This window comes from Cnephaeus nilssonii (assembly GCF_951640355.1).
Source record: "Cnephaeus nilssonii genome assembly, chromosome: 11".
In the NCBI taxonomy this organism is placed as follows: domain Eukaryota; kingdom Metazoa; phylum Chordata; class Mammalia; order Chiroptera; family Vespertilionidae; genus Cnephaeus; species Cnephaeus nilssonii.
The window spans coordinates 35,983,407-35,996,802 of NC_137082.1; the positions used below are offsets into that span (position 1 = coordinate 35,983,407).

The 13,396-nt window shown below is 42.6% G+C and overlaps 1 protein-coding gene across 1 annotated transcript in view; it reads left to right on the forward strand.

Moving 5' to 3' along the window:
* The window catches only part of ACSS2 (acyl-CoA synthetase short chain family member 2), a 62,114-nt gene that overhangs the window by 40,360 nt on the left and 8,358 nt on the right, over nt 1-13,396 (forward strand). Inside the window, exons 3-7 of the mRNA XM_079783620.1 lie at nt 6,459-6,550; nt 6,758-6,861; nt 7,113-7,185; nt 8,094-8,169; nt 8,330-8,444. Of these exons, the coding sequence (XP_079639746.1) occupies nt 6,459-6,550; nt 6,758-6,861; nt 7,113-7,185; nt 8,094-8,169; nt 8,330-8,444 (460 nt within the window). The remainder of the gene's footprint in view (nt 1-6,458; nt 6,551-6,757; nt 6,862-7,112; nt 7,186-8,093; nt 8,170-8,329; nt 8,445-13,396) is intronic.

The window sequence follows — 13,396 nt, forward strand, 5'->3', positions numbered from 1 at the left end:
AAAAAAATGAATGAAAAGAAAAGGAAAGTTAACTATTTCTTGTTGCTATCAAAATTTTCCTTTTATATGGTCCACTTCACTCATTTATGTCACCTGCCTGGATCCTGTTGATTTTTGAGTTTGCAACTCCCAATGTAGAGGAAAGAGGACTGGACCCTGAGTCCTGGTGCCTATTCTGCCTCAGTCTACAATGTGACCTCGAGCACAAAAAGTGGCCTCTTGGATCTCTTTCGAGTTAGGAGACTAAATTGGATGTTCTTTGAAAAATTCTAACATCCTAGAGGGCTTGAGGTCTTGCAGTATGTCAATACTCTGTACCCTCTCCCTCCCAAACAGCCAGGGAGCCCAGCCCGGTGAGTATGTCAGAGAAAGAAGACACTGGAAGGAGTAAGGTGCCTATATTAATAATGTATAACTTGAGCCCAGAGCCAGGGAGACGAATGTACACTGTGGTGTGTGTGTGTGTGTGTGTGTGTGTGTGTGTGTGTGTGTGTGTGTGTAATTAGAAGTGGGCTCAAATAAGCTGTTCTTGTATAGGTTTGTGCTTATCTATTCCTGTGTACTTTCTATGTACCAGGCTCTATTTTAGGTGCTAGGGGTTAGCAATGACCAAGACAGACAAGGTCTCTGTTGTAATGGAGTTTATATTCTAGTGAAAGACACAGATAATATACAAGTAAATAAAATACTTGAAATAATTTCAAATAATGGGAAGTTCCATGAAAAAAAATGAAACAGTGATTTGATAGAGAGTTTCTGGAGGGGCAAGCTGTGCACATAGATGGGTGTATAAATGTGGTATGTGTACTTGCAAAAGGACCCATGTTTGACTCCTGGGTCCATATATTTATGCTCATTTGTGCCTATGTATGTAAATGGGCAGCTTTTATGCCTATAATATTTTGTATGTTACATGTAATATTATGAATTTCAGTGTACACAGGTGAGCTGGTATATTGGTATGCTTGTGGAAACATGTGCATGGGTATGTAGTATATTCTGCATTTAGCCTTAACTGGAGATGTTCTGAAGTTTCTATGGCACGTCAATGGGCCAGTTAAGGAAATGTCTTTTTTGCCTTTGGCATTCAGGGCCATTTGCCAGCTTCCTCTCTCCTTGTTTCTTCCTATATTAGAAAGCTCTCTGCCTGGCCCCTCTCAGCCCTAGGGGGCTAAGCCAAGGAAAGGATAGTAACTTACTCATTAAGCCAGGAAGTGGAAAGAGGCTGATAATCTTCTGTGTAACCTCTAAAGGCCTGGCTTCTCTGCTAGCCCCTGTCCTTTACACTATTGAGGGGAAAGAGTCTGGTCTTGAAATCAGAAGACCTGAGGATCTATTCTTGGCTCTGCCATTTATGATTGTGTGACCTTGGCCAAGCTATTACATCTCTCTGGGTTTCAGTTACCTTCTTCATAAGTACTCTGGGTAGTATAGTATTTAGGGAGAGCTATGCGGTGCTGGTGCCTGAAGGAGGAGGGAGGTATTCTGAGCAGGGACAATGGTATGATCAAAAGTGTGGAGGTGGGCCTTTGTGTGTGTTTAAGGGAAGCCAAGAGAAACCCACTTAGAATAAAATTCAAACTTCTTACCATTGCCTATGAGGCCCTACATGATCTGGCTGCTGTCTTCTTCTCATTCTTACCCTCCTTGTTCCCTATACTTCAGCTAAACTGGCTTCCTTTCTGTTCTTTGAAATGGCCAAGCTCTTTACCACCTCAGTGCCTTTCCAAATTTCAGTGTTCTCTCTGCCTGAGGTACTCTTCCCAATAATTCACATAGTTGCCTACTTCTCATTACTTAGGTCTTAGATCAAATATCACCTCCTTGAGGAGAGGCCTTACTTGACCATCTTATTTAGAGTATCATCCTCTAATGTTTATCAATATTTAAAATGCACATAGCCCTAACTGGTTTGGCTCAGCGGATGGAGCGTCAGCCTGCGGACTGAGGTGTCCCGGGTTCGATTCTGGTCAAGGGCATGTACCTTGGTTGCGGGCACATCCCCAATAGAAGGTGTGCAGGAGGCAGCTGATCGATGTTTCTCTCCCATCGATGTTTCTGACTCTCTATCCCTCTCCCTCTCTGTAAAAAATCAATAAAATATATTTAAAGTAAAATGCACATATCCTTTGACCCATCAATTTTACTTCTAGTAATTCACCCTACAGATATATTTGCAAGTGAATAAAATAACATATGAATAAAGATATTAATTGAAGCATTTATTTGTTAAATTATGGTACATACAAACAGTAGAATATTAGGGAGAAGCCAAGATGGTGGCATAAGGTATACACCTGTACGTGCTGCCTCTCACAACCACACCAAAACTACAACTAAAAGACAAAACGACTATCACCCAGAACCACTGGAAAGCTGGCTGAGTGGAAGTTCTACAACTAGAAGAAAAGAAAAAAGTGCATTGAGACTGTGTAGGACCTGCAGAACTGCTGAAAAGCAGAGGTACGGAGGTGCGTGCGGAGAGGGCTGGCAACTGAGTACGCGGCTGTCTTTTTCAAGTCGGATGGAGACACAAGCTCCCAACTGCTCTGAACTCCAGTTTCCGGCGAGACTCTGGGGACCCAGACTCCTACGGGGAGAAACTGGACTGTCTGGCATCAGGTCGGAAAGTGAGGGTGGCTTTCTCGCAAAAGTACACGCAAGAATCATTGCTTACTGCGCTGGGGCATGTGACCCAGGTTCACGGAAACGCGGAGATGCAGAGAAAGCTGACTGGCAGCTTGCCACGCCCTAGTGATTCCCTGAAACCCTGCCCTGCCCAATTTACAAACCCACCAGAGCTGTGTGCAGCAGCTTTTGCATATGAATGACCTTCCCTTTCGCAGCTTCACCTAACAAATTTGCAGCTGGGTCAGACAGCTCCAAAACTTCCAAACCCCAAACAAAGAGGAGAAATTTGCAGATCTCGCTGTAGTTCCTGCTGGGTGGCCTCAGACAGTAGCTGACTTGCACCTCCTTGAAGATCCAGGAGCCAGTGTACCCAGTGGTCAGTGTGAGACGACACCAGATTTCAACTCTTCACATCCATAAGCGACACACTCAAGAGGCAGACTCAGTGAGCACCAAAGCCCCACTGAAGCAAGTCCTGCCCCATGAGGGTGTCTCCAGCACAGAAGTTCTTCCATTATACACACATCTGATCCTCACAGCCAATTGGCCTGGAGGTCAATTCCTCCCAGTGTACCAACAGCAAACAAGGCTCAACTACAACAAGACTGTGCACACAGCCTACAAAGAGGTGCACCAAGAGTGTCCACCTCAGGTGATTGGGGAGGCTGAGCCACTGGGCCCTATAGGTCACCTACCACACAAAGCCACTCCATCAACACAGGGAAGCAGCCAAAATGCAGAGACAAAGAAACATGTCACGAATGAAAGAAATGGAGGAAAGCAAACTACTGGATATAGAGTTCAAAACCACAGTTATAAGGTTACTCAAGAATCTTCTAGAAACCGCTGAGAAACTTAGTGAGATCTCCAAGGAACTTAGTGAGACCTTCAAGGATCTTAATGAGAATGCCAAAAAAATGGAAAAGGACCAGTCAGAAATTAAGCATACACTGTCTGAAATAAATAATAATATACAGAAATCCAACAGTAGACTAGAGGACCCTAAGAATCAAACCAAAGATTTGAAATATGAGGAAGCAAAAAACACCCAACCAGAAAAACAAAAATAAAAAAGAATAAAAAAATATGAAGATAGTGTAAGGAGCCTCTGGGAAAGCTTCAAGCATACCAACATCCGAATTATGGGGGTGCCAGAAGAAGAGAGAGAGCAAGATATTGAAAACCTATTTGAAGAAATAATGACAGAAAACTTCCCCCACCTGGTGAAAGAAATAGACTTACAAGAACAGGAAGCACAGAGAACCCTAAACAAAAGGAACCCAAAGAGGACCACACCAAGACACATCATAATTAAAATGCCAAGGGCAAAAGACAAAGAGAGAATCTTGAAAGCAGCAAGAGAAAAACAGTTACCTACAAGGGAGCACCCATACGACTGTCAGCTGATTTCTCAACAGAAACTATGCAGACCAGAAGGGAGTGGCAAGAAATATTCAAAGTGATGAATAGCAAGAACCTACAACCAAAATTACTCTACCCAGCAAAGCTATCATTCAGAACTGAAGGTCAGATAAAGAGCTTTGCAGATAAGAAAAAGCTAAAGGAGTTCATCACCGCCAAAGCAGTATTATATGAAATGCTGAAGGGTATTCTTTAAGAAGAGGAAGAAGAAGAAAAAGGTAAAGATAAAAATTATGAACAACAAAGTGACAACAAATACATATATATCAACAAGTGAATCTAAAAATCAAGTGAATAAAAAATCTGATGAACCGAATAAACTGGTGAATATAATAGAATCAGGGGCATAGAAAGGGAGTGGACTGACCATTTTCGGGGGGGAGGGGGCATGAGGGGTGCGGGAAGAGATTGGACAAAAATATTACACCTATGGATGAGGACAGTGGCGGGGGGTAAGGGCATGGGGGGCGGGAATCAGGTGGAGGGGAGCTATGGGGGGGGGTGAAAGAGGAACATCTGTAATAATCTGAACAATAAAGATTTATTTTAAAAAATTAAAAAAACAGTAGAATATTATGCAGATGACAAAGAAAATGAAACAGCACAATAAATTTTGATGGAGAATGATATCAATGTATATTAAGTTTTTTAAAAAGCAAGATTATTGAGCTCTATACTTAAGATTTATTGGATTTATAGTATACTCATAAAAATAAGACACAGAATAGTGTGTACTTTATGCTATCATTGTATAGAAAACAGTAAAAGTCCTATATAATAAAGAGGTAATATGCAAATTGACCCTCACACCCTCACATCATCACAAGATGGCCACCCCCATGTCGTCACAAGATGGCTGGCAGGGGAGGGCAGTTGGGGGTGATTGGGTCAGCAGGAGAGCAGTTAGGTGTCAATCAGGCCGGCAGGGGAGTGGTTAGGGGGTGATCAGGCTGGCAAGCAGGCGAGTGGTTTAGAACCGACAGTCCCAGATTGTGAGAGGGATCGGGCCTAAACTGGCAGTCGGACATCCCCTGAGGGGTCCCAGATTGGAGAGGGTGCAGGCTGGGCTGAGGGACATTCCCCCTCCCCCTGGGCCTCTAGTATATAAATATAAATACATGTATTTATGCTTGTCTGATAGGCCTGTCCTGTTCCCACTTCTACCCACACTGTGCATAGTTGGGATCTATAGGGTACTTACTTTTCTTTTGAACAGCATTAAAATTCAGTTTGTTAAACTTTTAAAATTCCATCTTAAGTGATATCCCAAGGACTTCATGAAAGATGCTAAAAGTGTAGACTTCTTCCAAAGTGATTATCTTGGTAACTCCACATTAATTCAGTTTCCCTATCTATACCTTCCATCCTACAAGGAGTGGCCTTGTCTGCATATTGACTATTTCTGGAAACTTATACAACATAGGATAACAGTGGTTGCTAGTAGGCAGGATGATTGGGGGTGGGGAGATGGAATTTCCCCACCCCCAATCATCCTGCCTACTAGCAACCACTGTTATCCTATGTAACATTTGTATTTATTACTTACTCAAAAAGTAAAATTGAAAAAGAAAAACCACTGAGGAGGAATATTCTTATAGCTAAATATTCACATATAATCATGAAAGTTCCTTAAATGTCTTTAAAAAAAGTATTTCTTCTCAAGTAATGGTTATCATAATCTGAAATTATCTTGGTTGTATTTGTTACTTGTGTATTTCTTCCACTATCATTGGAATATAAGCTCCATGTTGTCAGGGATCTTGCTTCTCTTGTTCATCAGTGCCTTATTTTTATACATGTATATAGTACATAGTAGTTATTGAATAAGCGAACAAATGAAGCAATATAAAAGAAAACCAGGTGAAGCCTAGGGAGGACTGGGAGGCGAGGCTGAGGAAATCAGCTGATAGAGACTGGTGATTCTCAAACTTTAAATTTATATCACAATCACCTAGTGATTCTTTATAACAGCTTGTAATAAAGAAGTAGATTATTGAATCCTGTGATTCTGATTCATTAGGTTTGAGTAGGGGCTCAGGAATCTACATTTTAACACGTTTCCCTCGGTGACTTGGGTGCAAGTGATCTGGAGACCCCACTTCACATCTGTGATATAATTTCTCATTAATACATCCCTAGGATAGAAGATAAAGGACCATCATCCCATTTTACCAAATGAGGCTGAGAGATTAACAATACATTTTTCCAATGACACAGCTTGTGTATAAAGTATACTTTGAAAGGGCAAAGTATCTGACCAGTCAGTTCAAGGTAAAATTGTAGATGGCTCACCCTCATAGGACATTCACAGGCCTTGGTGTTACTGAATGAATTTTATGTTCCTATTTTTTGTTTGCAGAAGAGATTATACTCCCTAATGACTGGTTCTTTCTAATTTATCTCAGGGAGGGCAATGAGCCAGAGGAGACTACCCAAATCACATATCATGAACTTCTGGTCCAAGTGTGTCAGTTCAGCAATGTTCTCCGAAAACAGGGTGAGTGGGAAGGTGGGGGGAAGGGAGTGGAGGGCCTGGCCTTGGGGTATCTGAGGACTTGGGGGAAGTAGATAAGGGATGGGAGGAATCTGGTAATGGGAATAGAAGAGGTCATCTGGGGTGGTGGTGGTAGTGGTAGCTGGATGAGAGGGAGCGAGTAGCAGCAAGAAAGGTCCATGGTCCATGGTCTGTGTCCTTTTCCTGCAGGCATTCGGAAGGGTGACCGAGTGGCCATCTACATGCCCATGATACCAAAGCTTGTGGTAGCAATGCTGGCATGTGCTCGCCTTGGGGCTCTCCACTCCATTGTGGTAGGAATTTGTGCTGGAAAGGGGGCCTGGTTGGGGATGGGGCTCTGGAGAAGTAGGTTGGGCCTGGATGATGGAAGATCTTAAGAACCAGACTAAGGAGTTTAAAATGTTTTTGTTATAGTTTCCATATCAGTTATCCAGTTTCTTCTAGGATCCTGACTTAGAGACTCTAAAGTTTTTATGATTGACTCCTTTCCTTGTTCACTTATCCCTGGGTCCCCCTCTCCCTCAGTCTTTCTTCCCTTCCCTAGTTTGCAGGCTTTTCTGCAGAGTCTCTATGTGAGCGGATCCTGGATTCCAGTTGCAGCCTTCTCATCACTGCAGGTGACTAATTTTCACCCCTTCTCCAGAAGCCCTATAACCCAAGTCTTTGTTCTAATCAGCTAGTTGAGTTTTGGACTGCTCAATGTAGAGCAAGCATGTCAAACTCAAAGGCTAACGTGGGCCAAATAAACAAGATTTAAGTTTATGTGGGCCACAAAAAAAATAAAAGCTTCAATTTTCATAGAAACGTAGGTTTATTTTGATAGAGACATGCTGAATACAAAGGGATGAAATAAATGAGTAACCATTAACATAAAATAATAGAACATTTTAATAAAAATAAATATTTTTTCTTGGACATTAACTTACCAGACACTGAATAACAGCACAAATTAATAAGCGTAACACAAATAAACCTATTTTTCTTGTTCTCTGAAAGCAAAATATTTCCTGTTGCGCACACCAAACAAGTCAGTCAAAGACTAATGATGTGGCAATCAGCTGCTAAAATATTCGCTGCTATATTAGTAGAGAGAAATGGTGTGCCTGCATGTAAGGCACGTAAGGGAAATGAATACAACATGATTATAGTAACCAGTCATTAGCGAACATTGTAGTTCGTTATTAATAATTATGTATAACAGGGTATTGTAAAAATTAAGTTATGAAATTTTTATTAAAATGTTTCTTACATACCATTGTATTGGCTGGGTCGCAAAAATATTCGTTGTGGGCCACATGCGGCCTGTGGGCCGCGAGTTTGACATGCTTGATGTAGAGGGTAGGGATTGTCTACTTGTTAGCTCTTGGTTCTACCTCAGCCAACCCTCTGTCAGCTCAAATCAGCTGGAAGAACCAGAGTTAAGAGGCCACTCAGGAAGGACTCTGTGAACATTGTGCTCACTATGGATAAGGGGTGAGGAGTATGATGCCTTCCTAAGGCCTGGAATGTCTGTTGCTCCCCAAAGATGCGTTCTACAGAGGGGAAAAACTTGTGAAACTGAAGGAACTGGCTGATGAGGCCCTGGAGAAGTGCCGGGAGAAGTAAGTGTGTTTGGCCAGTTGGCTATTACTTTGGGTCAATTTGGATTTTCCCCAGTGCTATGTTTCCTTTGTCTCTCCTACCCTGATGGACATGGATCGGCCCTACCAAATTCTCTTTTGAGCCTACCATCCTACCACTTCAGGCTTTTCTTTTCTCCAGGGGTTTCCCTGTGAGATGCTGCATTGTGGTCAAGCACCTGAGGAGGTCAGAGCTGGGAACAGGTGACTCTCTCAGTCAGTCCCCCCCAATTAAGAGGCCATGTCCGGATGTGCAGGTGAGTTTGGCATTGCTATTCCCTCTCGTGGGCTCCAATGGCTCCCTTTTCCTGTCCATGAAGTTCTTGATGTCCTTCTTTGCTTCCTCATTATAATGCTTGCATCTGAGAGCCATCCTAGAAATGCATCCTTGGCAGGGCTAGCTGGGAGCCAAGGACTTGGAACTTGAAAGTAGTTAGGGAGCCCTTTGCAACTTGGGACCTTAGCATGAGATATTGTGAGGGAGACTTCCATGCTGGATGGCATGAGGGATCCTCAGGGCTTGGACTTGGGTTAGAAATGGGCTGACTTGGGTGACTAAATATAATCATCTTGATTACTGGTCTGTGGCTTGGGTTGGGTTCCTGTGGGGTCCCACTATGGAAGGATCAAGATCTGGCTCTCAAGATATGGCTCTTATTAGAAAAGGAGGCAGTCAGAGGTTTGGGATCCTTCCCTCTCACCCTTCTCTCTCACTTCACTATACTTGGACCCTGCTCACTATGCTTTCCGTGGGCTCTTAACAGGATAAGCTGAAAGAAAAACCCAAGTGCATCTGGCCCCAGGTATCCACCTATGCACTGCCTTGGGCACTGCTTTCCTGCGTGCTTGTCTGTGTGCGATTGCTTTTTGCCTGTTTGCCCCATTGAGGTGTCTGCCAGACCTAACCCTTTTCTCCCTATCCCTGGGTCCTTTGACATTTAAGTCACCTGGAAGTGTTGTAAGACCAAGTGCCTGTTGCTACCTCTCTGAACTGACATAGAGCATGGATCTCAGGAAAGTAGCAACAGACAACTCATTTTTCTCCTGCTGCTCAGGACTTTTGTGGGAGAGAGGACCAAGTAACCTGTCAGAAAGTTTATACTGTGCATTTAGTTGGAACAGAGCCAGAAAGAGACAGGAGGAGGAGCAGGTAGAGGAGGTATAGATCTTAATCTTGGGAATTCACCATCAAGCTGGGGAGTTTGATATGTATTGCAAGTGAAAGCCTAAGTTTTTTATAGGACAGCAGAGAAGATTCCTAAATTTGTTTATATACTACTTTGGGATTTACAAATTGCACATATATCCTGATGTAATTAAGTACTAAGTTGAACAAAAGTTACATTGTAGGTAGTTCTATGAAGGGAAATCCCTAAGTGGGGAGTCAAAGCAGATTAGTATAGAGGAGAGAGAATGGGTTTGGAGTCCAGAGACCAATTTTTAGCTGTGTGACCTTGAATAAGTTGCCTCTGCTCTCTGGGCTTCAGTTCCCTCATCAGGAATGGAAAGATAATAGTACATGTTTAAAAGGAAACCACTTTCCTTAATAAAACAAAGGAGAAAACCCACAATTCTTCTGAGTTTTACCATCCTCATAGGGTATCTTACTCTAAATCTGCAATGATTATAACTTCTTAGGTTAATGGTAAAGATAATCCCCCTTTTCTATATTCTCATTAGCATGGTAGAGACCCATCAGGCAGAGGCCTTGCCAGTGTGGCTCAGAGGTTGAACATCTACCTATGAACCAGGAGATCATGGTTTGCTTTCTGGTCAGGACACATGCCTGGGCCCCCAGTAGGGGTCATGTAGGAGGCAGCCGATCAATGATTCTCTCTCATCATTGATGTTTCTGTCTCCCTCTCCCTTCCTCTCTGAAATAAATTAAAACAAACAAACAAACAAAAACCCCACCAAAACAAAAACAAAAAACACTCAGGCAGGGACCTACTAGTAAGACTTTTTCTCTTGAAGGAGGTAACATACTTGGTGATTAGAAGTATAGGCTCTGGAGACTGACTACTTGGGTTCAAATCCTGGTTCTATCACCTGCTGTTATGGGAGCTTGGGCAAGTTATATAAGCTCTTTTGCCTCAGTTTCCCCATAAGTAAAGGTGTTCAGGACATAGTAACTACTCCATAAATGTTTTTATTGCTTTGAACATAAATACACTGGCATTTCTAAGAGGGAAACCAGAAAAGAAATAAACTCTTACAATTCTTTAATACCAGAGACCTTCAGGCCACAGACTCCTGGATTTTTGTTTCTTGGAGGTGAAGACAACCAGTAACCAAAAAACCAAAGACCATAAAAATGGGCTTACAAAGTCCAGGTTTGTTGGCCTGAGAACTGCAAAGCTGCAGAATTCTTGGCAGAGCTCCAACCCTCTTCAAGGGAGGGCCTGCACAATTTGTATGTGCCCTCCTCAACTATGTCACCTTCAAGCTTCCTTATGTTTCTCTCACACCTGGCAGCTTCCCTCCCTGAAACTATCCTGGTCCAAGGACAAAGGCCAACTAACTCCTCAATTTGTATTGCAGAAAATTCAAACTTTTTCCTGGTTCAAAGCTCTGGGCCCCTTATAGGCACACACCTAAAACACAGCCAATGTATGCAGCACTAATTGAACTCACCCTACATCCTGGTGCAGATTATCAGCTCCACACCTGAAGCATGCCTCCCTCACCTTCTTACTCACATATTCACAAAGGAAATAGTTTTATAAGATTATAAGTCCTCTTATTGCCACAGTGTAACGTACCCTTACATGTACATAGTGCCTTTTTTCTGACAATTCACACCAGTATTGTTAGACCAGTACCATTTGCCCAAAGCACTATTGACACACTTCTGCTTAAATACATTAATGACCTCATCTAAAGTAGATTGTTTGCAAGAAAAAAATGTTCATGTGACAAGGTATGTGTAGACCCATATGGCTAATTCCACTAACAAATAGTGTGTTGCCCTAGCCCAGTGGTTGGCAAACTGCGGTTCTCAAACCACATGCGGCTCGCAAGCTGTGGTTTGCCGCTCTGTTGACTAATGAGTTTGCCGACCACTGCCTTAGGGAAAAACACTTAAAAAACATTTTAATAATGTACTAATGTCTTTAACCTGAAGTCAAAACTTCTGGGTAAGGGTAATGCCTTACCGGTTTGACTCAGTGGATAGAGCGTTGGCCTGCAGGCCAAAGGGTCCTGGGTTCGATTCTGGTCAAGGGTATGTACCTTGGTTGCAGGCTCTTCCCCGGCCTGGGCCCTGGTCAGGGCTTGTGCAGGAGGCAACCAATCGATGTGTTTCTCTCACATTGATGTTTCTCTCTGTCTTTCTCTCTCTCTTCCACTCTCCCTAAAAATCAATGGGAAACTATCCTCAGATGAGGATTAACAAAAATAAAAAGTAAAAAAATAGGGTGTGTTTTTGAGCTCATTGGTAGCTTTTCTCTCCTCTTTTTCTTCTTAAAATTTTAATGGTGCCTCACTTGGCCTGGACTTGTCATTCTTATGACACTTATGTGCCAGAAACTTCAATTTCTGTAAACTAAGGGGCATATTAAGGGGAGTGGTTGGAGATTCATTTTATAATTCATCAAAGTATGTCTAACACTTTGGTTTTCTTTAAACAAAACTAGAGGCCCGGTGCACAAAATTCATGCAAGGGGCTCGGCCCTCGCAGCCCCAGCTGCCTTGGCCGGCCCTCACAGCCCCTTGCAGCCCTGGCTTTGTCCAGACAGTCGTTCTGCTGTTCGGTCTAATTAGCATATTAGCTCTTTATTATATAGAATATGCACACAGCATATTATCATATAGACATACAACAGGAGTAAGGTGTTTCTCTTACAATATCATGTCTACCTGCCAGCCAGGGCCATTGAACATACTAGAGGCTAATGAATATGAAAGGACTTTGTGACAACTAAAGCAAACCCCAAACAGATCCCATCATCATACCCTTAAATTCATCTTCCAGAGGAGGTCAGTGGAACTGAACTAACTTCTAAATTTCCTGACATTTATCAGTCTTCCCCACCCCCCAGGATAAACCAAGACTTGATGTTTACCAGGTAATAGCTTTCTCTCTTGATGTTCCCCAAATCATGAGAGACCACTGGGGCAAGAATGACTATCTTCATTTTATTTTTATTTTTATTAATTCTCACCCAAGGATATTTTCCATTGATTTTTAGACAGTGGAAGGGAGGGGGAGAGACAGAGAGAAAGAAATATCAATGTGAGAGAAATACATCAACTGGTCACCTCCTGCATGCACCCCCAGGGCCGGGGATTGAGCCTGCAACCGAGGTACGTGCCCTTGATTGGAATTGAACCCAGGACATTCAGTCTGTGCTCTATCTACTGAGCCAAATCGGCTAGGGCAACTATCTTCACTTTAAAAAGGAGTGACAAGGTAAAGTGACTTGTCTAAGGTCATATATAGCTAGAAGTGGCAGAACTGGAATTGAAATCCAGTGCTATTTTTGGACAAATTCAGGGAATGCAACTTCACTCCGCAAAGAACAGACTCAGAAAACTAGTTGTTCAAATAAGTGATATAATCAGGAAAGTAAAGCAGTTTCAAGCAGAGTTTAGAAAAATTTAAGGATGACAGATCCAGAAATAGTTATCAAAGGCACTCCAGTATAGGAGGACATCCCTCCACTAGAAGTCCACCTTGGTCCTTCTCCACCAACTTAAAGCAAGGCTTCTTGATGAATGGAACCTCAAGCAAATGTCTTTATGGAAAACTTGTTGGTAGCAGTGATATAAAGGCAGAGGCAGAGCAAAGGTAGGAACCTCCAGGTGGAGAATGAAGTCTGGACATGCAGGAAAAGGCACTTGGACCAAGATCTAGTGACCTCTTTCACTACTAACTAACAGAACCAGATGCCTGCCTCACCTGTAGGCTCTGGCTAATTTTGCATTTCTAAATTGTGTGGTGTTCGCATCCCTGCCGATGAGCTACTATTCCCATAAGTACATATGTGTGTATGCAGGACTGTGTGTGCATATTCATCCAACAAAAATTTATTGAGTACCTTTTGAGAACCAGGCATTTTGCTAGGTGTTGGGGACATGGGGGAAAACAGACAGACATGCCACTGCATTCATAGAGGTCACTATCTAATGTAATCAAGCAAACAACTAAATAAAATAACTGGAAATATGTGCTGTGTGGGAAAGAAATATGGTGCTGTGATAAAGAATA